General features: G+C 27.6%; 1 protein-coding gene, 1 non-coding gene and 1 pseudogene across 2 annotated transcripts; 1 reads left to right on the top strand and 2 right to left on the bottom strand.

The window, feature by feature from the left end:
* Nucleotides 1–11,291: 11,291 nt before the first annotated feature.
* Nucleotides 11,292–15,987, bottom strand: LOC129289017 (putative B3 domain-containing protein Os03g0621600). Its single transcript, XM_054925850.1, has 5 exons — nucleotides 15,955–15,987; nucleotides 15,646–15,708; nucleotides 15,263–15,506; nucleotides 14,679–14,860; nucleotides 11,292–11,801 (listed from the first exon to the last, which is right to left on the bottom strand). The coding sequence occupies exons 1-5, from the start codon at nucleotides 15,985–15,987 to the stop codon at nucleotides 11,292–11,294; spliced, it is 1,032 nt and encodes a 343-aa protein (XP_054781825.1).
* Nucleotides 15,988–17,661: 1,674 nt separating this feature from the next.
* TRNAV-UAC (transfer RNA valine (anticodon UAC)) lies at nucleotides 17,662–17,734 on the top strand. The gene has a single exon. It is a non-coding gene; the product is annotated as a tRNA-Val (tRNA).
* A 2,867-nt stretch (nucleotides 17,735–20,601) lies between these two features.
* Nucleotides 20,602–21,775, bottom strand: LOC129287506 (UDP-glycosyltransferase 74E1-like; annotated as a pseudogene).
* Between the last annotated feature and the right edge of the window lie 383 nt (nucleotides 21,776–22,158).

Below are 22,158 nucleotides of genomic sequence, written 5' to 3'. Positions count from 1 at the left end.
AATTTCAAGCTTCTTTCCTATTATTTATTCAAGACAGAATTTTGAGTGTTGCGGCTATGAACTTTAATTTTCCAACTGATGCATGCATGTTGATATGATTTATTAACTTCTTTTCCTTTTCTTTTTGAATTTTCATAACCTTTCTATTTTAATGAAATTAAATGAATAAATAATGTAAAGAAAAAAGGAATTATTGTGGAAAAGCAAGTGAAATTGCTATTTATTTTTTTTAGAAATATTTTTTTATTAAAAACAATCATGTTTGAAGCACTGTGGAGCACTAGTGTTTTATTTGGATTGAAAGAAAGCATAAGAGTAAAGAAAACTAGAAAGTAAAAAATAGATAAGAAAATGGATTTTTTTTCCAATTTGGATGGAAAAAAAGTGAGGAAAAAGAAATGTCAGAGAGAAAATGGAACATTGGAGTAGGGCTCACCATATCTCACACTCTCTCCGTTCTTATATATAAGAGGTTTTCTAAAATTTTTTTTGTTCCAAAATATAAGAGATTATTAGCATATTTTTTAATGAATGGATCATTGTACCCGTATTAAATTGGGAAGAGAAAAAGATAAATATTTTCATTAATTTACTTTGAAAAAAATATTTATTTTTATTTACAATAATTCGAGGCAAAATTAAAATGTTATTATGCTTTTAATTAGATAACTAATTTTTATTTATTTACATAATTTAATTAAAAATATTTTATATATAGAAACGGAGGGACTATCATTATAGACCTCTAGCTACCTTATAGACTGCGCTTAACTCAGTGACTGGCAATGCTTTCTTCTTCTTGCAATACCACCTCTGCTTAGGCAACTTTGCTCCCTACTAATTGCAAGGACACTACGTGCCTCGTTGAATTTACGTTCAAAATCAATTAATTATACAAAAATCATATTTTAGCAAAAATTACTTAAATACTTATGCCAGATGTTAAAATCTCATATTCATGGGACGGAGATGAAAAACCATTATTATATTTAATTTTTTTAAAAAAATACATACTTTTGATTTTTCTAACAGAAAAATAACACATTTTCACTAAACTATCTCATATTAAATTATCATAACAGGAAAATACATTTTTTATCCACTAGGTTTTAAATTATTTTGGGGACGATATTAAATTTAATATAATTTTTTAATTTATTTTTTATTAAGATTATTATATGAAATTTGATATATTTTAACATTAGGGTATTATTATCTTTAAAATATTTACTCATTTTCTTTTCTCCTTGTCTTTTCTTGTTTATCCAAACACAAGAAGTGATAATATTTTCTTTTTAATTTTCTCTTAGGGAGAGTGACATTTTAAATTATTGAATTAATGATAATTAGGTCCCTAGCAAAATTTTCTAAAAAATGAATCGTAAATATTAATTCAAACAGTTACAAATAAAAATTTTTGAATTTATAATTATTTGGATTGATCTTTCCAACTTATTTTTCAAAAAAAAAAAGTCAAAAACTTAACTTTTATTGATTTTTTTGCTTTGGGAGCTAATAGTCCATCTTCCTTTCTCTTATCTTTGTTTTCTCTCCTCTCGTTTCTTGTTTTTTTTTTTTCTAACTTTTCTTCTCATCAAAAGAGAGGGTAAATGTGGGCACTTCTTCTAGTTTAAATTTAAACCTTTGTTTACCAATCACATTGTGAGAGATTAGTCCCTTTCACTAGATCCAATCCTCATTAGTTATTCAAATTGCTATTTAGACAGAAACTTTAGTCACATCTACAGGTGACAATATGGATCGGTTATATGGATTAGCTCAAACAACTTGTTATAATAAGGATCGGGTCAAAAAAATAATCAAAATAAAAATGAATCTTTTTTGGCCTAGACTAGATAACTTGTGAATCAAATGGGTTAACACTATTGGGAAAGGTTGACTTGTTTAACCTATATTTAAAAAATTTAAAAATTAAAGAATAAAAAATAGAGAGGTACTCATGTTTAATGTCCAACAATATATCAGTGGGTAACCAAAAAAAGAATAAAAAGATGGAGGGAGAATTGATGTCACAATCTCACAAGAAAAATGAAATGGATCAATAGCTCATACATTTATGATATGATTGTTTTTCAAATGCATGAAGTATTATCATATCAGAGCTTATCATTTATGTCTAATTCTTTGAAAAAATAATGAAAAAATTTAAATGGGTTGGATGGTTGGCTAATTTAACCCATCAACTACAAGGACTGAGTTGAGATTTTTTCAATCAATACAAAAATGGGTTAACCCAATTCAACCCAACCCATACGTTATCTGCCAACTTATAGAAACCCATTATGCCTTGGGTTGTCCATATTCCTAACTTCCTATCTTAAACCAATCCTAGCTCCTTCTGTTCCCTCCTGAATTCCATATATCTCCCCATAATTATTCTTTTTTTCCCATCATTTATTTATTTTTAATTAAAATTAAAATAAAAGTTTTCTATTCTTGCTCTTGTAGTTTAAAATATATATTATAAAAATTCTAATAATAATATTTAAGAAAACTTCATCACTTTTTAATTATTATCTCTAATTTTGTGACCAATAATTGGCATCAGCCTTTTTTGGATTTTAGTATGAATTTTTTTATTACAGTATGATTTTCTTTGTTATGACATTTTTTATATATTATTTTAATTTAATATATCTTATTGAAATCAAAATATATTTATCCTTATTAGTAATTTGATTAATTGCCGTTCAACTCTAATCTGGCCAATAGACAGTGAAATATAATGTGAAATCATCTTTTGACCGGTCATCTGATTTTCGTAACATTGCAAAAAGGTTAAGCAGGTAAATCAACAAATTAAACAAAACAAATTCTCGAATCTCAATATTCAGTAGATAGCTATAGCAAAAACAAGGACAAATTAAACTACAAGCAAAACCAAACCCAAATCCATATATTAATCTCAAGAACAACCAAACAAAATGCAACAACCCGCTAAGGCATGGCAACAAATCATGAATGACTAAAAGATCTTTGAAAACTGGTCCTTTTGGCGATCCCATCTATAAACATGAACATTGAACACAAAATCAGGATCTTCATGAGTTTTGATCAATTCAAAGAAGCCAACATCTCCAATTTGCAGATGAAGTTCATCCACAAACCTCTTCCACCCTCGACTTATTGTCGCTGTACTGCCACGTCTTTGTATTGCAAGTTTCATATTCCAAGTTCTTTGCCCTGTCTCAAACTTCACTCTTTTACTTTCCTTCCTCTTCATATTCTCGCTATAAAATCTCGTAGGTATATACTGCACACCAAATATATATTTTCATACATCAGACCACACATTGAACATTGTGACCACAATATTGAAATCTTTGTCAAGCATAATACGTACTCCTTTGTCTTATAAGTCATTTCCATCATGTTTGTTTGAAACAATGAAAAATTTAAAAATCTCAAAGTTTAATAAATATACAATTTTAACCCTATTAAATCTACATTTTTAATAACATATTTTCTTTCACAAACAATAAAAGGTGAAAAAGGAAAATTATGATAAAAAATTATCGACATGATTTATAAATAGAACAAAAACTATTCTTTCCATGTAGATAAGGGGAGTACACTATAAATCAAGGTATTAAACACCGGACCTATAGATTATTAAATCGATTCAGGTAATGGTTTAAGGGGCAATGGTCCAATTTTGGAATCAAATAAGTCACGATTAAAATAATATAATTTGATTAAATATACAAAAGTATTCATATGAAAGACAATAATATCTGAATAAATCTCATTAGTTCTTAAGTAAATGAAAAATTCATCCATAAGATCTTATACATGCCTTATAGAAATAATAATTATAGTTTCTGATAATAATAAAACACAATAGCATTACAATTATTAATTGAAAAATTTATATTTGATTTAGAGTTCAAAATTTAGAAGGGAAAGAAAGAACCAAAAAACAAAGAAAAAAATATTAAAACCTAACCCGGGTCAACCTATTAACCCATAGGGTTGTTCGGGTTTGTCCAGCTTGGGCTGAAACCAGGTCATAAGTGATTATTTTGTTTAATCAATTGGGCTAGCTAGATGACCAGTTAACGGGTCAATCTAGGTTTCGAAACAATGCTACAAATAAGCATGCTGAAAGTCTGACATATAATGTTGTGACTTTTTCCAGAGTTGATTTCTATAAAATCATTTTATTATTTTTCTTTTTTAATGTTCTCAAGGATGGTTGAAAACGTAAGAACAAAAAAATGTTGCATTATTTTAATGCTGGTAAGAAATGATGTAGAAATTAGAAGATAAATTAGACATATATAAAACTTAAAGTGTGTCTATATTGATTATATACAAACTCTTTTTTTTTAGAGGATCTGTTGTAATAAAGAGAAGGAATTTTGCCAAAATTAGATGAATTGGCCCAGACCGGCTAACTAATGGAATGCCCTAAATAACTCAAAAAGTAAAATGAATGCTCGGATGGTTTATATGGATCATTCTAAATTGTTTAAGTAATTTTGTGTAAGTAAATTACCCTCAAACATAACTTAATAAGTTAATATAAAGAGCCATTCGATTGAAGATAAAAAAAAATGCAAAACAAAAAGAATGAATGAAAGATTAAAAAAACAAAGAGAGAGAGTAGAAAATTAAATAGACAGGAGGCTTTTGAGATTAAAAAAAGAAAAAGAAAAGTAAAGCCATGTGAAAAAGAAAAAAATGGAACAGGATAAATATTAGAGATAAAGAACTTTTCCCACATTTAGAAATTGAAAAATAAATTAAAAATATATAAAACTTAGATGTGTCTAACTACTTAGCTTGAACTATTTTGCTGGAACAGGATATACTAGAGTTTATCTGTATATAAAAATATGTATAGAAGTCAAGTGCGCAATGGAAAAAGTACCCGATTGAAGAATCGTCCAAGCTAAGAGTGAGTGGGTGAGTGTGTGTGTATGTAAGAAACATATTTGACCAGTTCTAGCGACACACACACACACACCCCACATACGCATAGAAACTTACCAGAGAGCCAACCATATACGAAAACCGGAGTTGATCTCGGAAGAAAGGATTCTCAGAAGTGAATTGTATTTGGTCAAAATCAGCAAACAATGCATCGACGTTTTGACTCCTCTTGTTGAACTCATCATTAGTTTGTGATATTTCTTCCTGTTTGCGTTTTGGCTTTCTCACATCACAAGCTATTGCACCAACTCAACATTTCAACTTTGTGTTAATTGCTTAATTTTGATCATGCTTTTTCATATGACGAATTCACATCCTTATTTGAATGTTATTAATTACCTCTCTTAACTTTTGAATAAAACCCAAAACTTTCATGCTAAGAGAAATATGAATTCGTACTCCGTGAAATTGACATCACATTTTGTTGATATGATATGACAAATCATATACTCCTTCCGTTTCAATTTATATAAAGTGGTTTTTTTAGAAAATTTTGTCTCTAAATATAAAGAAAATAGACAATATTTCCCTTAAAAAAATAGAGGAGATATTAATGGTCTACTTTTTCCACCGCCTCGATTATTAATAGCAAAATTGGAAAATCGGTGGGATTTCAACTGGCTAACAAGCTTTGGTATGCGGGATTGACAGAGTATATTATTAAAACTTAGATATATAGTATGAGTCAATTTCATTTGCTTAAAATTGAAAATGAAAATCAACATGAAAGGCAGGCAGAAATCAAAGGAGGCCTACCAGTTTCTTCGTCACCATCACCATCAATATCACCATCATCATCAACTCGCTTTCTTTTCTTTCTTCTGGGACATTAATTCTCTGATCTTCATTTCCATTCACTGGTTCAGAACACCTCTGATGATCTCTAGCTCCATTATTAAACTGATGCTTCACACAGCAAGTTTTCCCATAGACTGTGACCTTGAATTTTGAATGATGTGGGAAATATTTGAAGACTAAAAAAATCTCCCACCTCCAAATTGTTAGCTTTCACAAACTCACTCCAGCCATTACTGAAATAGAATCTCTTCCCAAGCTTTTCCAATTTGACTTCTGCAGATTTGCCTAAATAAGTCTCAAGTACTATTGTTTTATTTGGCACGTAGTCTTGACCAAAGATGTTTATAAAAGCTGGTGGGATTTACTGTAACACAGAACAACACAGACTATGAAAAAGAAAAATCTTGAGAGACTAGTGGGCTAAGGCATTTTCTATTCTGCTTTTGACTTCATCATCATGTGTAGAAGTTCAATAATAAAAGCTTAAATCAAAGCATGAGACTAACCAAGCGTATAGAGAAATCATTGATCAATACCTTAAAGAAAGAAGGCTCCATGTGAAAGTTCTTTTACAGTGTCACGAGGGTAAGAGAACAACTCCCTTCGTTACAATTTATAAAGCACTTTTAAATAAAATCATACATATCAATAAAGCTTAATAAATATATTTTGCAACTTTACTTTTTAACAACATAAATATAAACTTTTAAAAAATACTCTTCATCATCATCTAATTATTTATTTGTAAAAGAATATTAAAAAAATATATTTTTTGGCCAAAAAAGAGAGAATATATAAGGAGGATAATATTAAAAAATATCATTAATAAAATCTTATTTTTGTTAAAGTATTTTATATTTTGAGACACTAAATCTCTTCTAAAAATGTCTCATAATTTGGGATAGATGGAGTATAACTCAATAAGAATATGAAAAGTTTTTGGATACCATGTGAAAGTGAATGAGATGCTTCGTTCTCAGTTTAGATTAAATATATATAATTCTCAAAATCTGACCTCTACTATTTTTGTTTCCCCTCTCTATAAAATCCCTCCTTTGCTCCTTTTGATGGGCATCGTAATTAGCATTCATATTTATGATTTGCATTGTCCCAAACCAGAAAACGTGATTTTCTATATGCATCAACCCCACACACGCGCACACATATGTAGATGCCTCATCTTCCCTTCTCAAGTACTCCTCTTAATCTATTTATAAGACATAGAGAATATTTTTTTTAGTTTTATTTATAGGATAATCAATAATTACTGTGTCCAAGTATGTTATTTTTAACATGTATATATATAATAGGGATAAAATTAAAAACTTGTTGAATTTCTAAACAGGCTTAATGAAGTTTAAAGTTTTTTTTATTTTAGTGAAAATATTGAAAATAACTTATGTAAATAGGATTAGAAAGAGTACCATTCAATTAGAGAACCCCGAGTCTATCTACCACGAAAGAAATGTGATAACTTATACTTTAAAATTATTAGTAGTGCAAGTATAATAGTAATAATAATACATCATCTTTAATTTTAAAAATTCAAAGTCTAAATTAATTATTCACTGATAAATAAACTTTTAACATAGAGGACGTACTAATTAATTATCTCAATCATTGCAAATGAAAATTATTAGAGAAGACCCTTCATATGACTTGTCTATATTTATGAATTTAAAATATTATTTATATTTATTTTATATTTGACTTCTTTTAAGATAAATAAAATAGAAAACTAGAAAATATTAAATTAAAGTAAAGTAAAATACATTGATCCCCCTCTTGTTTTCATTAATTGCAAATACATCCCTTCTATTTTAAAAACCTATATAAACCTTCTATAAAATCAAGGGTTAATTTTGAGCAAAACTATTACTCGAATAGCTTCACCCTAAAATCTTAAAATGAGTAAAAACTCCCATCAACTTATAAATTCTTAAAAAATTACCTCTTGATGTTTATCCATACAATGTTGATCGTTATGTAGCCCAACTAGCATGCTACGTGTCAAGAGGAAATTAGTGTCACATCAGCCTTTGACCAGGCCCACAAAATCAAAAGTAATGGCAGATATATGAAAATTAACAACAGGAGTGATTTGCTATTTGAGTAATACTTTAACGTTCAGGATACTCAATATAAGAGATTGAGAGTCCAAGATGCTATTCGAATAATCATTTAGAGCCAAGATGCTCATTAATCCTAAAATCAATAATCACAAAATACAAACATCCCTTTTAATTTAAAGATTTCATTTTCATTCCCTCGATTATTAGTTGATCATTAAAACATGTATGTTAGACCAAATTAAAACACTATCTTTAAACATAAATGTATTTAAAGATCATTGAAAGTACCCAAAAAAATTAAAGCATATATTTTTTACAACTAACATACACCAAAAAAAAATAATGAAAGAGGCCAATAATATACTAAGAGACAAATTTGTTGATATAATTCATTTTATTTTTTTAATTTTATTAACTTAAAGAATATATTTTAAAATTATTTATTTAAATTTTTCATAGTTAATTATTTCTTTTCCTCATTTTCTAGTTTTAATCTAAATCGCAAAATCAACTACGTAGATTAATTGTATTTTGCTTAACTTAATTGAGTTTGTGAAGTCATTTATTTGATCATATACTTAATACAAATCTCTCTAGAAAGTAGAAACACTAATTTACTTATACTCCCTTGTTTCAAATTATAAGATACTTTTAGACTAAATTTACATACTAATAAAACTTATTAAATACACTTTACAATCTTACTTTTTTAAGACAAAAATATAAATTTTTAAAAATGTCCTTTATTTAATACTCCATTGATAAAAGAATATTGAAGAGAGAGAATATGTGAGAAGGGTAATATTGAAAAAAAGCATAATTAATGAAACTTCATTTTTATTAAAGTATTTTATATTTTGGGATAATAAATTTTCTCTAAAAGTGTCTTACAATTTAGGACGAATGGAGTACTTTATTATATGCACACTTATAGAAGGCAACAATAATATATAATTTTAAAAGCCATTTTATAAACTTACTTATATAATAATTGTTTATATTTTAAATATAAATTAACAAAAATAATAGTTCAAAAATTCACGAATAAAATTTAATGAATAAAAAATATATTCGAAAAAATAATTAAGACTTCAATATAATGGGAGATAAATTAATATAATTTATATTAATTTTAATTTAATATAATTTATGTTTATTAGTTTTAATATTTTGTAAAATATTTAGGTAAATATAACCATACGTTTAGATTATGAGGACAAATTAATCCTTTTTTTTACATATTTTAATTTAATTTTGATTGATATAATAAATCATTTTAAAATCATAAACAAAATATTCCTACAATATTAAAAAATGACTAAAATATAAATTTTGAAAATAGAAGAGAGTGATAATACAATTTTTAGTTCAAATTTATCTTAATGATCAATTTAGTCCCTCAAGTTTAATTTTTTTTAATTTAAAATTTTAAATTTATTTCTGTTATCAATTTGTTCTCTTGTGTTTAATTTTTTTAATTTAATCCTTCAAATTTATTTATGTTATTAATTTGGTCCTTTTTATTTTAAAAAAGTTTTTAAAACGGCTAACATGATGGTTAACGTAATATTAATATCGGCCATATAGTTGGCAAAAAAAATAATGATAACGACCATATAAATACATGAAAAAAAGGTATACTTAGTTATTTAAATTGGGAAAAATAGGTAATATTTTAAAGAACAAGAAAATAAAACAAAGTGTAATGGATCATATTAATAAAAATTAAACTCATTCCATTAATGAAAATAAGATTCGGAAAGTATGAATTCTAAGTGGTATGTTTCCAGAAGGATTGGACATATTTTTATACATTATACTACTGGGAGATAAAGTAAAAAAATAGAAGTAAATCATTTTGATTCAAGTGAAGGGTTATAGACTCTAGACCAAAATTCAAATGATCATACTTTTTTTCAACTTTAATTGTTGTCATTTAACTACATAACATAACAAAATATCAATATAATTATATATTAGATTATTTTGATAGTCAATTTATGTTTTATAAGACACATAAAAATGAAATTTGAAAGACTAAATTAATAACCAGGACAATTTTAAGATACTAAAAATTTCCCATTTCCTTATCCCTAGAAGGGAAGTCTCTATAATTTTAACAAACTTAAAAAGAAATTACGTCCTGTATTTTACTCAAAAACTTACTGTCACATGACAGGCAAAAATGTCAAGCTAGAATGCAAAACCAAACCCGAATCCATATATATATATATATATATATATTAATGATTAATGATGTGAAGAACAATAGAACAAACTTGCAAAATGCACTAACACCATATACATGTCAACAGAATGATGAATAACTAAAAGATCTTAGAAAACTGGGACTCTTGACGATCCCATCTATAAACGTGAACATTGAACACAAAATCAGGATCATCACGTTTGATCAATTCAAAGAAGCAAACATCTCCAATTTGCAGATGAAGTTCATCCACAAACCTCTTCCACCCTTGATTTATTGTCGCTCTTTTAGTACCACATATTCGTTCAATCACCTCAAGCTTCATATTCCAACTTCTTTGCCTTATCTCTAACTTCACACTTTTTGCTTTTCTTCATCATATTCTCGCTGACAAATCTTTTAGGTATATGCTGCACGCCGAACATATGCATACATGAAACCAAACATAGCTTAGGCCCGAGAATCAAAATTTTCCCCAAAATGAGATATTTTCAATTTTTTAAAATTAAATTTAGATTTTAGAATGTGTTATTATCCTAAAAATTGTTCCTAAAAATATGTGTCTATATTATTTATTTTTAATTTTTTGAATATTTTAGAAAAAGAATATGTGGTGTTATAATATAAAATTTACATATTTTAAACATTAAAATTTAAAAAATGAAAATAAATTAAAAGCCCATGAAATCCTATTTTAAAATAATGGGCTTCTAGTTAACCTTCTATGTATGAAAACTTATAACAGAGTCTACCCCCCCCCCCAAAAAAAAAGAAAAAGAAAAAGAAAAGAAAAGAGAAAACTTACCAGAGTAGTTCCAGCGATATAGGAAAACTGGAGTTGAACATGAAAGAAAGGATTCTCAGAAGTGAATCGTATTTGGTCATGGTAATCAGCAAATAATGCGTTGTCGTTTTGACTCTTTATAGTTTGTGGTTTCTCTTCCTGTTTGCACTTTGACTTTCCCATATGACAAGCTACTGCACCAAGTCAACATTTGAACATTGAGTTATAAGTTTGATCCATTGCTTGTTCATAAGAAGAAATGATAAATCCTTATTTTACCTCTTCAAATTTTGAATAGAACTCTAGGAACTTTCAAGTTAAGAGAATGGCAAATCATGTATGTGTGTGTGTATACGTGTGTGGCCACTTTAATTTAACATCTCAAGTGTAAGATTAAAACTTAGATACTCAATAAAAATTGAGTCAAATGGAAAATAAATATGATTCAATTTCATTTGACTAAAATTGAAAATCAACAAAGAAGCTTACCAGTTTCATCGTCATCATCATCATCAGAACGAGGTATCAGAATGGATAATAATTGCCTTGGTTCATCATCATCATCATCAGCAGAACGAGAGGTATCAGAATGGATAATAATTGCCTTGGTTTCATCATCATCATCATCAACCAGCTTTCTTTTTCTTCCTTCTGGAACATTAATTCTCTGATCTTCTTTTCCATTTACTGGTTCAGAACACCTCTGATGATCTCCAGCTCCATCATTAAACTGATGCTTCACACAGCAAGTTTTGCCATAGACTGTGACCTTGAATTTTGAATGATATGGGAAATATTTGAAGACTAAAAAGTCTCCCACCTCCAAATTACTAGCTTTCACAAACTCACTCCAACCATTACTGAAATAGAATCTCTTCCCAAGCTTTTCCAATTTGACTTGTGCACTCTTACCGAAAGCCTCAAGGCTTGTTTTGCTTCGAATGTCTTTACCATACATGTTGATAAAAGCTGGTGGGATTTGCTGTTATAATAACACAGAGGATGCATATATAACACAGGAAAATATTAATGAGTAAAATTTTATGTTAAGGCTTATGATCAGTTTGTGAACTGTAAAAGTTTAGCGGCACAAGGAAGATATCTACAAATTACCAAGCGGGTAGAGAAATCATTGATGAGTATCTTGAAGAATGAAGGCTTCGTGGGTTCCATGAAAGCTTCTCGCAAGATTGATAAGATAAAAAATACGGGAGGAAATGCTAGTCACGAAGATAAAATAAGGTAACCCAGTAGGCACAATTACGTGCTATTAATTATTAATTTATTAATTTATTAATATTAATGTATTTATTAATGATAAGTATGAAATAATAACACAAATAGCAAAACCTAAATATTAATTGTTAATTAATACTAATATACTGGTAGCATAAATAAAAATAGACTCACGGGCCATATCTACAACGTTGATTGATGATTGAGGCGTCCATTCAACTTCCCAGAGACAAATAACATGGGCTTTGAATTTGGGGAAAGACATTAATTCATGTTTGACCAATAGGAGAATGTTCTTTAATTAAGTTTTTAGATGCCACATAATCATTTTTTATTTTTTATTTATTAAAAAATTTATCTTGTTTGTAAATGTATGCATGAACGTATGTACGTCATACATGTGAATAGAGTACATTTTATAATTAAGTGTAATAATTATCAAGAATTTGGAGGGGAAACAAACACCTTAATGTACCTTAAATTATAAAATTCTCAAATTTGACCTTCCATTTTTCTTCTTTATCTCTCTTGAGAATCTTTCTATGTTGTTTTTGCCGTTCGTAATTGGCAAGGATATTTATGAATTAAAATCCTTGAAATTGAGATTTAGGAATTTATATACAAATATATATATATATAATTTTTTTAAATATTTTATTATTTTTTTTATAAATATAAAATGTTCTCTTTCTTTCTTTAAATAAAAGAAAATTTTATGAATTCATGGATTCTTAAATTGAAGATTTAAATCCTATATTTATAATCTACCAAAGTCCCAACCCAAAAACGGTGATCTTGATTGGGTGAGACTGGAATATCATGAAGCCGAAAATCATTAGAAGTTGAAGAGAAAGGATTGTTATTGGAGTATACAATAATTATCGTGATTATGGAGAATACCAAAAGATGCTATCATTTTAGTAAATGTATGGTTTTGGTACAAATCTATGACATTGATTAAACATTTGCATGCCTAACTTATCGTAATCTGGATCTTGTACCTATCTCCAAAATAATTACTCCAAGTTCAAATATAAGCAATTTTTGAAAGAAAAAAATGACATATTAATAAAGTCCTCATTTCTATAAAAAAAATATACTTCTTTCATCTTAAATTATAGGACACTTTTAGAGCAAATAAAACTCATCAAATACATTTCACACCTTATATAATTTTTTAAAATAAAATATAAACTTTAAAAAATGCCTTTTATTTAATACTCCATTGATAAAAGAACATTAAAGAGAGAGAATATATGTGAAGGGTACTATTAAAAAAATATCATTAATAAAATCTTATTTTTATTAAAATATTTATATTTTGAAATGTTGAATCTTCCTAAAAGTGTCTTATAATTTAAGATTAAGGGAGTATATTATTTCTCTTTTTACTTTTAGTCCCAATTATACTAATGCACTCTATGATGAGTGAAAAATATATTTATAAAATATATAAATTAATAAATACAAGGGATGAAATAATAAATTTTTGTTACATGTATTAGATATTGTTTATATTTTAAATAATATTAGCTGAGAAAAAAAATCTTATATTTTAATTGGAAAGAGATAATATATGTAGTCTACCCCATTCAGAATTGGGCGAATATTCATATTTAATTTAATTTAAACTCTATAATTTTTACTATTTATTACTATTTATTTAATAGAAGCCTATCATATAAAATAGAATAATCTTTACCCGTTAAAATTTTAGATAATGATGTTTTTATATAAAATTGGAAAAAAAATTAAAACTTGGACCATTTAACTTAAATTTTAACGATTAAGATAAGATCAACACCTTCATTCTTATTACTTACTGATGGGACGAGAATGGAATCTTTTGTTTTGTTTTTTGTTTCGTTTCGTTTTGTTTTTTTTTTTTTTGGGCCAGATGGACGAGTATGGAATCTAAATTGAAGCTTTTCAACACAAAGAAACAAGGTCCAGTTAGAGATATACTATATTCTTTTATCTTCCAAATTAACCACACATCGACCCAACAAAATAGGCCATCTGATATTCATCAACAATCTTATCTTCCACTCCACCAATGCCTCCATACACCATTTATCACTGTATTATCTCTCTTTCAAATACATCTAACAAACTTTAAGAATTATAAAACAAAAGGAATAACTAAAAGATCTTACAAAACCCTGCCTTGTGACTATCCCATCTATAAGCATGAACGCAGAACACAACCCATCAGAATCATCACTTTTGATCATTTCAAAGAAGCACACATCTCCCACTTGCAGACTATGTTCTCTTGCGATTATCTTCCATCCCTTTTTACTGTCGCTTCGATTTGACATTTGGTACCAGGCTTACGTGTACGTGTGACCACCACCATCGTCGCACTCCAACTTTTCTGGGATATCTCAAACTTGATTCTTTTGTTTTCCTTCATCATATGCTCCCTGAAGAATCTTGTTGGTATTACTGCATAGCAGATTAAATATGCTTTGCATAAGACCATAAATGGAATATCTTAATTAACCTGTTTCATAATCACTTCATTCATCATGTAGCACAATTTTAACTTGCAAGAAGAACATCCTGGAAATATAAAAGAACCGTTATGTAATAATAAAGTTGAGCATGCAGAAACACTTACCAGATAATCAGTGACATTTGAACACTTGAGTTGAACTTGAAAGAAAGGATTATCAGAAGTGAATTTTATTTGGTTCTTATCAGGAAGCAATCTCCTGTACTTCAATACTCTACTCTTTTTGAATTTAGTTGTTTTCTGATCTTGAGTCTGCTGTTTGCACGTTGACTTTCCCACATGACCACCTGCACCAAGGCAACATTGAACATCTTGTTCCAGTTTGTAAGTTACATGTACTCATTTCGATATTATATCTAAATTTATAAGCTATTAATATATATATAGTGCAAGTTGAATGAGAATTGACCAATTCTAAGGATTTGGGTGTCTGGGTGCCCTCTCTACAGCCCCTACTGCCTAAAATCTCACTTTCATTTTTCCAATGATCATAGAAATTTCATCTAATTTCCTCAAATCAGAGGCTGAGATTTTGGACGGCAAACACTCCAAAACCCTAATTCTATAGAGTCAAAAGGCAAAGATTGAAGCTTACCAATTTGATCATCACCATTATGATCAATCTGATCTTCTGTACCTTTTAGAGGTTCAAAACCTCCTCTCTCGAACTCCATTAAACTGCTTCACACAGCATGTTTTTCCATAGATTGTAACCTTGAATTTTGGATCATCTGCGAAATATTTGAAGAGCAAAAGATCTCCTTGCTCCAAATTATTAGCTTTCACAAAGTCACTCCATCCATTGTTGAAATAGAATCTGCTTCCAAGCTTTTCTAATTTGACTTCTCCAGATTTGCCTAAATAAGTCTCAAGTACTATAGTTTTATTTGGCACGTCTTGACCGAACATGCTTGTTAAAGCTGGTGGGATTTGCTGTAACACAGAATAAAACAGACTATAAAAAATAAAGCTCTTGGGAGACTAATGGGTTAACACATTTTATATGCTGTTGTTAACTTCATCAAATGTAGAAGTTTAATAATAGAAGCGAAAATCAAACCATGTGACTAACCAAGCGAATAGAGAAATCATTGATCAATATCTTAAAGAAAGAAGGCTCCTCTACCAGCTCCATCTGAAAGTTTTGCAGTATCAGGGGAGCAAAAGAACTGTTGCTCAATAGGAATGTAAAGTTTTCAGAGACCACGTAAAAGTGAATAAGATGTTTCGTCTCAGTTTAAATTAAATTAAATTAAAATCTATAAAATTCTCAAAATCTGACCCTCTTATTTTTTCTTTCCCTTCTCTAAAAATCCCTTCTTTACTCCTTTGATAGACCTCGTAATTAGCAATAACATTTATGATTTGCAATCTCCCAAACCAGAAAACTTGATTTTCTATGCGCATCAACCATACTCTGTCCGTTTGCATATATAAGAAGAAAAAACTATATCATACAGTTTAAGAAAATCGGTTAATAACTATAATAATTATGATAATTATGTTTAAAAAAAGAATTAAACAACTAAAATATCTTGTACTAATCAACACAAGCATGCATTAATTATTTTTTATTAATGTAATTCAGAAAGATAATTTTAAAAAATTTTAATAAATGTTTATCAAGATACGTGATTTTTGCTTATAAAAAGAATATACAAATAAAATAAAAGTTTCTTTAACAATAAAAACGGAGGGAGCATATATAGATAATTCATCTTCCCTTCACTGTTAGTCTTTCAACTTAATATTTGGGGAAAAATTTCCATTTTATATTTATTTTATTTACCTAGATTCTTGTACATGAAAATTGAAACTAAGGGTAAAGAAAGAAATTAAAGCAAATATTTTCATGAGAAAATAAATATTTTATTAGTATCTAGATTACTATTAAAAGTTATTTATATTGGGGGGGGATGCCATTGTTGAGCCCACCAAGTACCAAAGAAGAAATGGGCTGGGATAACTTATTTTCAAAATTATTAATTATTATTTATTAATAGTATAATACTACACCGTCTTTAATTTAAAAAAAATTAAAGTCCAAATTATTAATTATTGATTGACAAAGAAAATTTTAAATAATAATTAATAATTAATAATTGTCTCAATCATTATAAATGAAAATCATTAGAGAAGACACTTCTTATTTGACTCGTCTTTATTTATAAAACAAATATTGCTTAAAAATTTAAAAGATTATTTATATTTATTTTATATTAGACTTCTATCTATTAACAAATACAAGGTTAATGATCATCTTAAATCCTAAAGTATTGCACGAATAAAATTTGGACATTAAATTTTAAAATGTACAAAAACTCTTATCAACTTTTCTAATTTCAAACATCTCAATATCATCATTAAATTAGAAAAAACGGTCATTATTTTAATTTAACAATTAAATGAATGCAACATTAACGTGTGACTAAGCCCTATAACTACAAAAGTAACAGTCGTATTTTATAATTTAATGATGAGATTTTAGGTGGTCGAAATTTAGAAGTTGAAGAGAGTTTTTAATACAAAATATAATATTATTTGCGCAATAATTTAAGATCTTAGATGCTCATTAACCCTAAATAAAAAGTTAAAATAGAAAATATTAAATTTATTAAGTATGAATCATCCAACATTGATGTGAATTGTTTAGATCAATTTAAAGATGAGTAGAGAATCCAGATTAATTACAAAAGGCTCTTTCCTTCTCTTATATTCCCTCTCTGTTTTCCCATGCAAAATGTCTCCATGATTAATCTACATGAGATATTGCAAAAATATGAAACATCACAAGATATATAAATATACACAAATATACTATAATTAATAATTCTTAGGCAAAAGAAGGGTGTGCCTAAGATGATTAATTATAATTTATAATTATTCATCTATTTGCCAACTTATTTAAAATTATTCTAACTATATTGTTGTGGCGTAATACATGTATCACGATAAACTCAAATCCTCATGATGACATTTAAATAGCAATTAATATGAAAATAAATAAGTCATTTTCTTTTCAACTATAAGAAAGAAATTAGATAGAAATCATAAATATAATATTAAACAGGACCATTGAAATTCATCAGTTGCTGTGGTGTAGTGGTTATCACGGTAGCCTTACACACTAAAGGCCCCCAGTTCAATCCTGGGCAGCAACATTACGTCTTCCATACATTTACTCTTTTGCACTTTTAAGTTTTAATATACAACAACCCAAATGTAGAGAGATTGAAAAGATAAACAATTTAATGCACAAATTAAAGGAGAATAAATATACTTAAATGCAATAAAAAATCCATAAATGTAATTACTAATTTAAATTGTTTTTACTAGCATGAATATGAAGAACAACATTATATATTTCTAATCTAAACTAATCCAATCTATCCATCTAATTTAATATTGAAAATCTCGAGAGGGCAAGCATCCCATTGACCCCCTCATCACCTCCAATTTGAATTGTCAGATTTTTTTATTGCTGTATTTCTTTACAACTTAAGGCTTAATAATATGTATAGACAACAGTCACATAGCCTTCTTTCTTCTTATTTTTTCCCCTCCACGAACTTTCTATGTGAAAAATTTTTCAAAGCTTTTTTTTTTTTTTATAACCTAACATTTAGTTGAGTTGAATTTCAAGACTCATAAGTATTAGGGTATGTCTTCAAATTCAACAAGTACTTAAAATAGTAGAATTTGATCACAAAATCTTGTGAGTTAAGAACCAATTTCCAACTAATTAAATCAATTTTTGCTAATAATTTATCAAAACTTTAGACGTTATGTATGAAGCCGAATCAGACCGATCCTTATTATTGATATAAAAAATTATTTATAATTTATGATGGAAAATGAGCAAATTTAACTCTAAAATTTAAAAAATAATATATTCATTTCTAAAGATGATTTGAAATGATTTGAACTCTCTAAAAAATAGAAAGATAAACAATATATATATATATATATATATAAACATAAACGCAGATTTGAACATCTTAAGAATTAACTTTAAAAAAGTTCGAAATATTTCTTAAAAATTCATGCGAATAAAAAAAGTATTTAGAAGTAATTTCCGTAAACAATTGAAAAAAGGGGAAACGGCATTGCGGGACCGCTAAAGCCCATTATTTGTGAAGAAGGACCAATACTTTATGATTTTACAGTACAAGACACATTTTTGTCATTTCTCATGAAAATTTATTTTATAAAAATTATAAAAATATTTAATATTAATTAGATCATTCAAATTAAATTTATAATATTTAAATTGATAATAAGATAAATTTTTTAAAAATTTAAAATTTTTAATTTATTAAATATAAAATAAAAATTTAAAAATTCGTTGACGAGGTGATCAGCACCGTCACCTAATGAGCATGGAAACCAAATGCGAGGGCTCCGCGCCTTGGATTACGGCACAAAAAACAACAAATGGACAAAAGCTCATGCGTGGAAAGTGGAAACTGGAAAGTGATATATATCTAATTATTTCCATGGATTACTCAATCAAATAACATTGTCAAATCCATTAATAATGAAAAAAAAAATTGTCAATGGTCAATAAGGACACCAACAAAAATTAATAGTAAATTCTATGCGTCAGCCATAAGATAGAACTGGTCATTAAATTAATAAAAATATTAGTGCTTAAGTATTCAATCATAATGAAATTTGTAACTATATTATTTTTTTAAAAAAAGTTTTGCATGTGAAAATGTTATGAAAACAAAAACTCATAGCATAGAAACTAAGGCCCTGTTTGATACCTATTTTAAAAATAATTTTTTATTCTTAAAAATAAAGAACAAATAAATTTATTTGATAATATATTTTTAAAAATTTTTATAGAATAAAAAAAAAATATTATTCTGAAGAATAAAAAAATAAAATAATTTTAAAATATTTGAAATTATTATTCTGAAAACAAAAAAGAATGAAAAAATATATATTTTTTATTTTTTTATTTTTAAAATATATTTTATAAAATTTAATTTTTAAATAATAAAAATAAAAACTTTCAAATAACTATTAAAGCAAATGATCATGCGTCATATAAACTTCGATGACTTCTTTTATTTATTCCCGTAGGGCCGGCCTCTTCGTTGTCTTAAGCTTGGGTTATAATTATATATATGTATATATAATTCGTTCAACAAATTTATTAATTTCATTCTTTTGCCTAACTCGTCGCCATTTCTTTAATCAGTATCCCGTCTTTTAAAAAAACGCTAAGCAAGCTTATCAAGAAAACTATATCCTCTTTAATCGCTTAGTAATATGTATAAAGTTTAGGTTAAACCTTTATTTACAGAAAGCGAATGGATGTCAATATAGTTTTTTTTCATTATAGTAAATTTTTAAAAATAGTGTAAAATAAAGATAAAAGGAAAAAGTAAAATTAAACAATCTAGGGCATGTTTGTTTTCAGTTTTTAAAATTTTTTTTTCGTTTTCTAAGACATAAAAATTTAAAGATTGTTTATATAAGTGGTTTTGATTTAATTGTTTCTAAAACTTTTTTTATTTTTTAAAAAAAATAAAAAATAGAAACAACCTTAAGTTATTTTCGTTTTATTTTTGTCTTATTTTAAAAATAGAATTATTAAAATAACAGTTACCTTGATCAATTTATATAATAAATCAACATTATTAACTGTTTTAAACCATCATTATCAGCCTATTTTTAATTTTAGAACTATTTTAAAATTAACATAACCAAACAAATTTTCATTTTATTTTTGTTTTTAAAAATTTAAAAACTTTATTAAAAATGAATTTTTAACAATAAAAATGAGAATAAAACCAATCGGGCTGTAAATAAATCTGAACAATTGAATAATTGAGCGACTCATATATATTTATGGAAGTTATAGTCTTATAGACAAACCACAAACGACCTCAACAAGATTGATTTAAGGGTATTCTTTTATATACCCAAACTACTTTCTGATTAATTTCCAAATTCCAAATACGCAGGTGTCACAGTCTTCACAATTTAATAATACCAATTAGTCAATTACATAATATTCGAACAAGAAGCGGAAAAAGAATTCATTAATGTATTTATCTTCCCACACATGCATAATATAAAGTTTTCATTCCCTTTATTACATGTAATGATCAAGACCCTAAGGGCATCCTTAATTACACTTTAAACTTAGGAATTATTATATCAGTCAACTTTTGAACGGGACAAGCTATCCATAAATTCTTCAATGTTGCTCCAAGAACTTCCACCTTTGTTTAACAGCTTTTGCAGCCAAATTCTTCCATTTCATGGCATTATTCTTACTTCACTTCTTCTTCTTTCATGATTTCCCATATACTGTTCTTCAATGCTTGTCTTCTCACAATCCCTTTCTCATCAACTTGAACTCTCACTCCTATCTTCCAAACCTCCTTAATAATCTTTGCATTGGTCCTTTGATCACTCCAAAGAGGCATAAGCACCATTGGCTCCTAAACTCAAAGCCTCCAACGTTGAATTCCAACCACAATGTGTTACAAAGCATCCTATAGCCTCATGTGAGAGGACTTTGAGTTGGTGACACCATGAACCACCAAGCCTTTCTGGGTTTTTCCTGGGAAAATTTTTAGGAAGCTTAGATTCTTCAGATTCTCTCACTACCCACAAATGTCATCCCACTTTCTGTTAAGCCCCAAGCTAGTTCTTCCATTTGCTCTTCAGTGAGAGGTACCATTGTTCCTAATGATACATAAACAACTGATTGTTTTTGTTGATTATCTAACCATTGGTGCATTCTTCACTCTTGAACTTGGCAAATCCATGATCTTCATCTACTTCATCTTTAAGTGTATTAATGTTATTGTTCAGTATAAGAACTCGTAGGGTATGGTTGGTCCAACGGTTATTAGGTTTGGCCAAATTTTTCTCATACAATCTGCAACCTTAAAAAAAAAACAAATTTTATAGATTAGTAATTAATTTATTCTATCGTGAAGGATTGTGATTTAATTATATGGGCCCTCTTATTAAAAAAAAAGTTGGCATGCAATGTCATCTACCCTTACTAGCTAAAAAAGAACAAGAAAGCTACAATTAATTAAAGTAATGCATTAGGAATTTGGTTAAGTCTTGGTCAAATTATGAAATAATCAACCACTACCTAAAACCAACTTTTAGAAGCTAGCATTAAAGTTGGCTTTTCATATAGTGATTTGATTAGGTGATCCAACTATTGATTATAAAATTCATTAGTCCTGGCCTACTTAATTAAAACCAACGATTACATTTAACTATCTCAACACAAAAAAAATCGTAATTTTTTCTAAAATCATACAGACCAAATTTTTTAATCCATACACAAATACATCATAAAAAAAAATATAAAAATAAACAGTTCATCAATTCTTTGCTTAATTAGTGGAGGTTTTAAAACAGAGAGTAACTTGATATGTTCTGATCTTGCCAAAAAAAAAACTCAGCATAATTAGTATTGTCTTTCACACAAAATAGTCTATTTATACTATTCTACAAAAACGTTAAAGGTTTGTGCAATTTGATCCAGTATTATCTTTGTATTTTCCTGGGCAAATAACTTGCTCCAGTATCAATCTGACGA

The sequence above is a fragment of the Prosopis cineraria genome, unplaced genomic scaffold (assembly GCF_029017545.1).
Source record: "Prosopis cineraria cultivar Desert tree isolate PC_DT_omini unplaced genomic scaffold, ASM2901754v1 PC12, whole genome shotgun sequence".
Classification (NCBI taxonomy): Eukaryota; Viridiplantae; Streptophyta; class Magnoliopsida; order Fabales; family Fabaceae; genus Prosopis; species Prosopis cineraria.
Note: the sequence above shows the minus strand (reverse complement) of the source record. Positions and strands in the feature narration are given on the sequence as shown.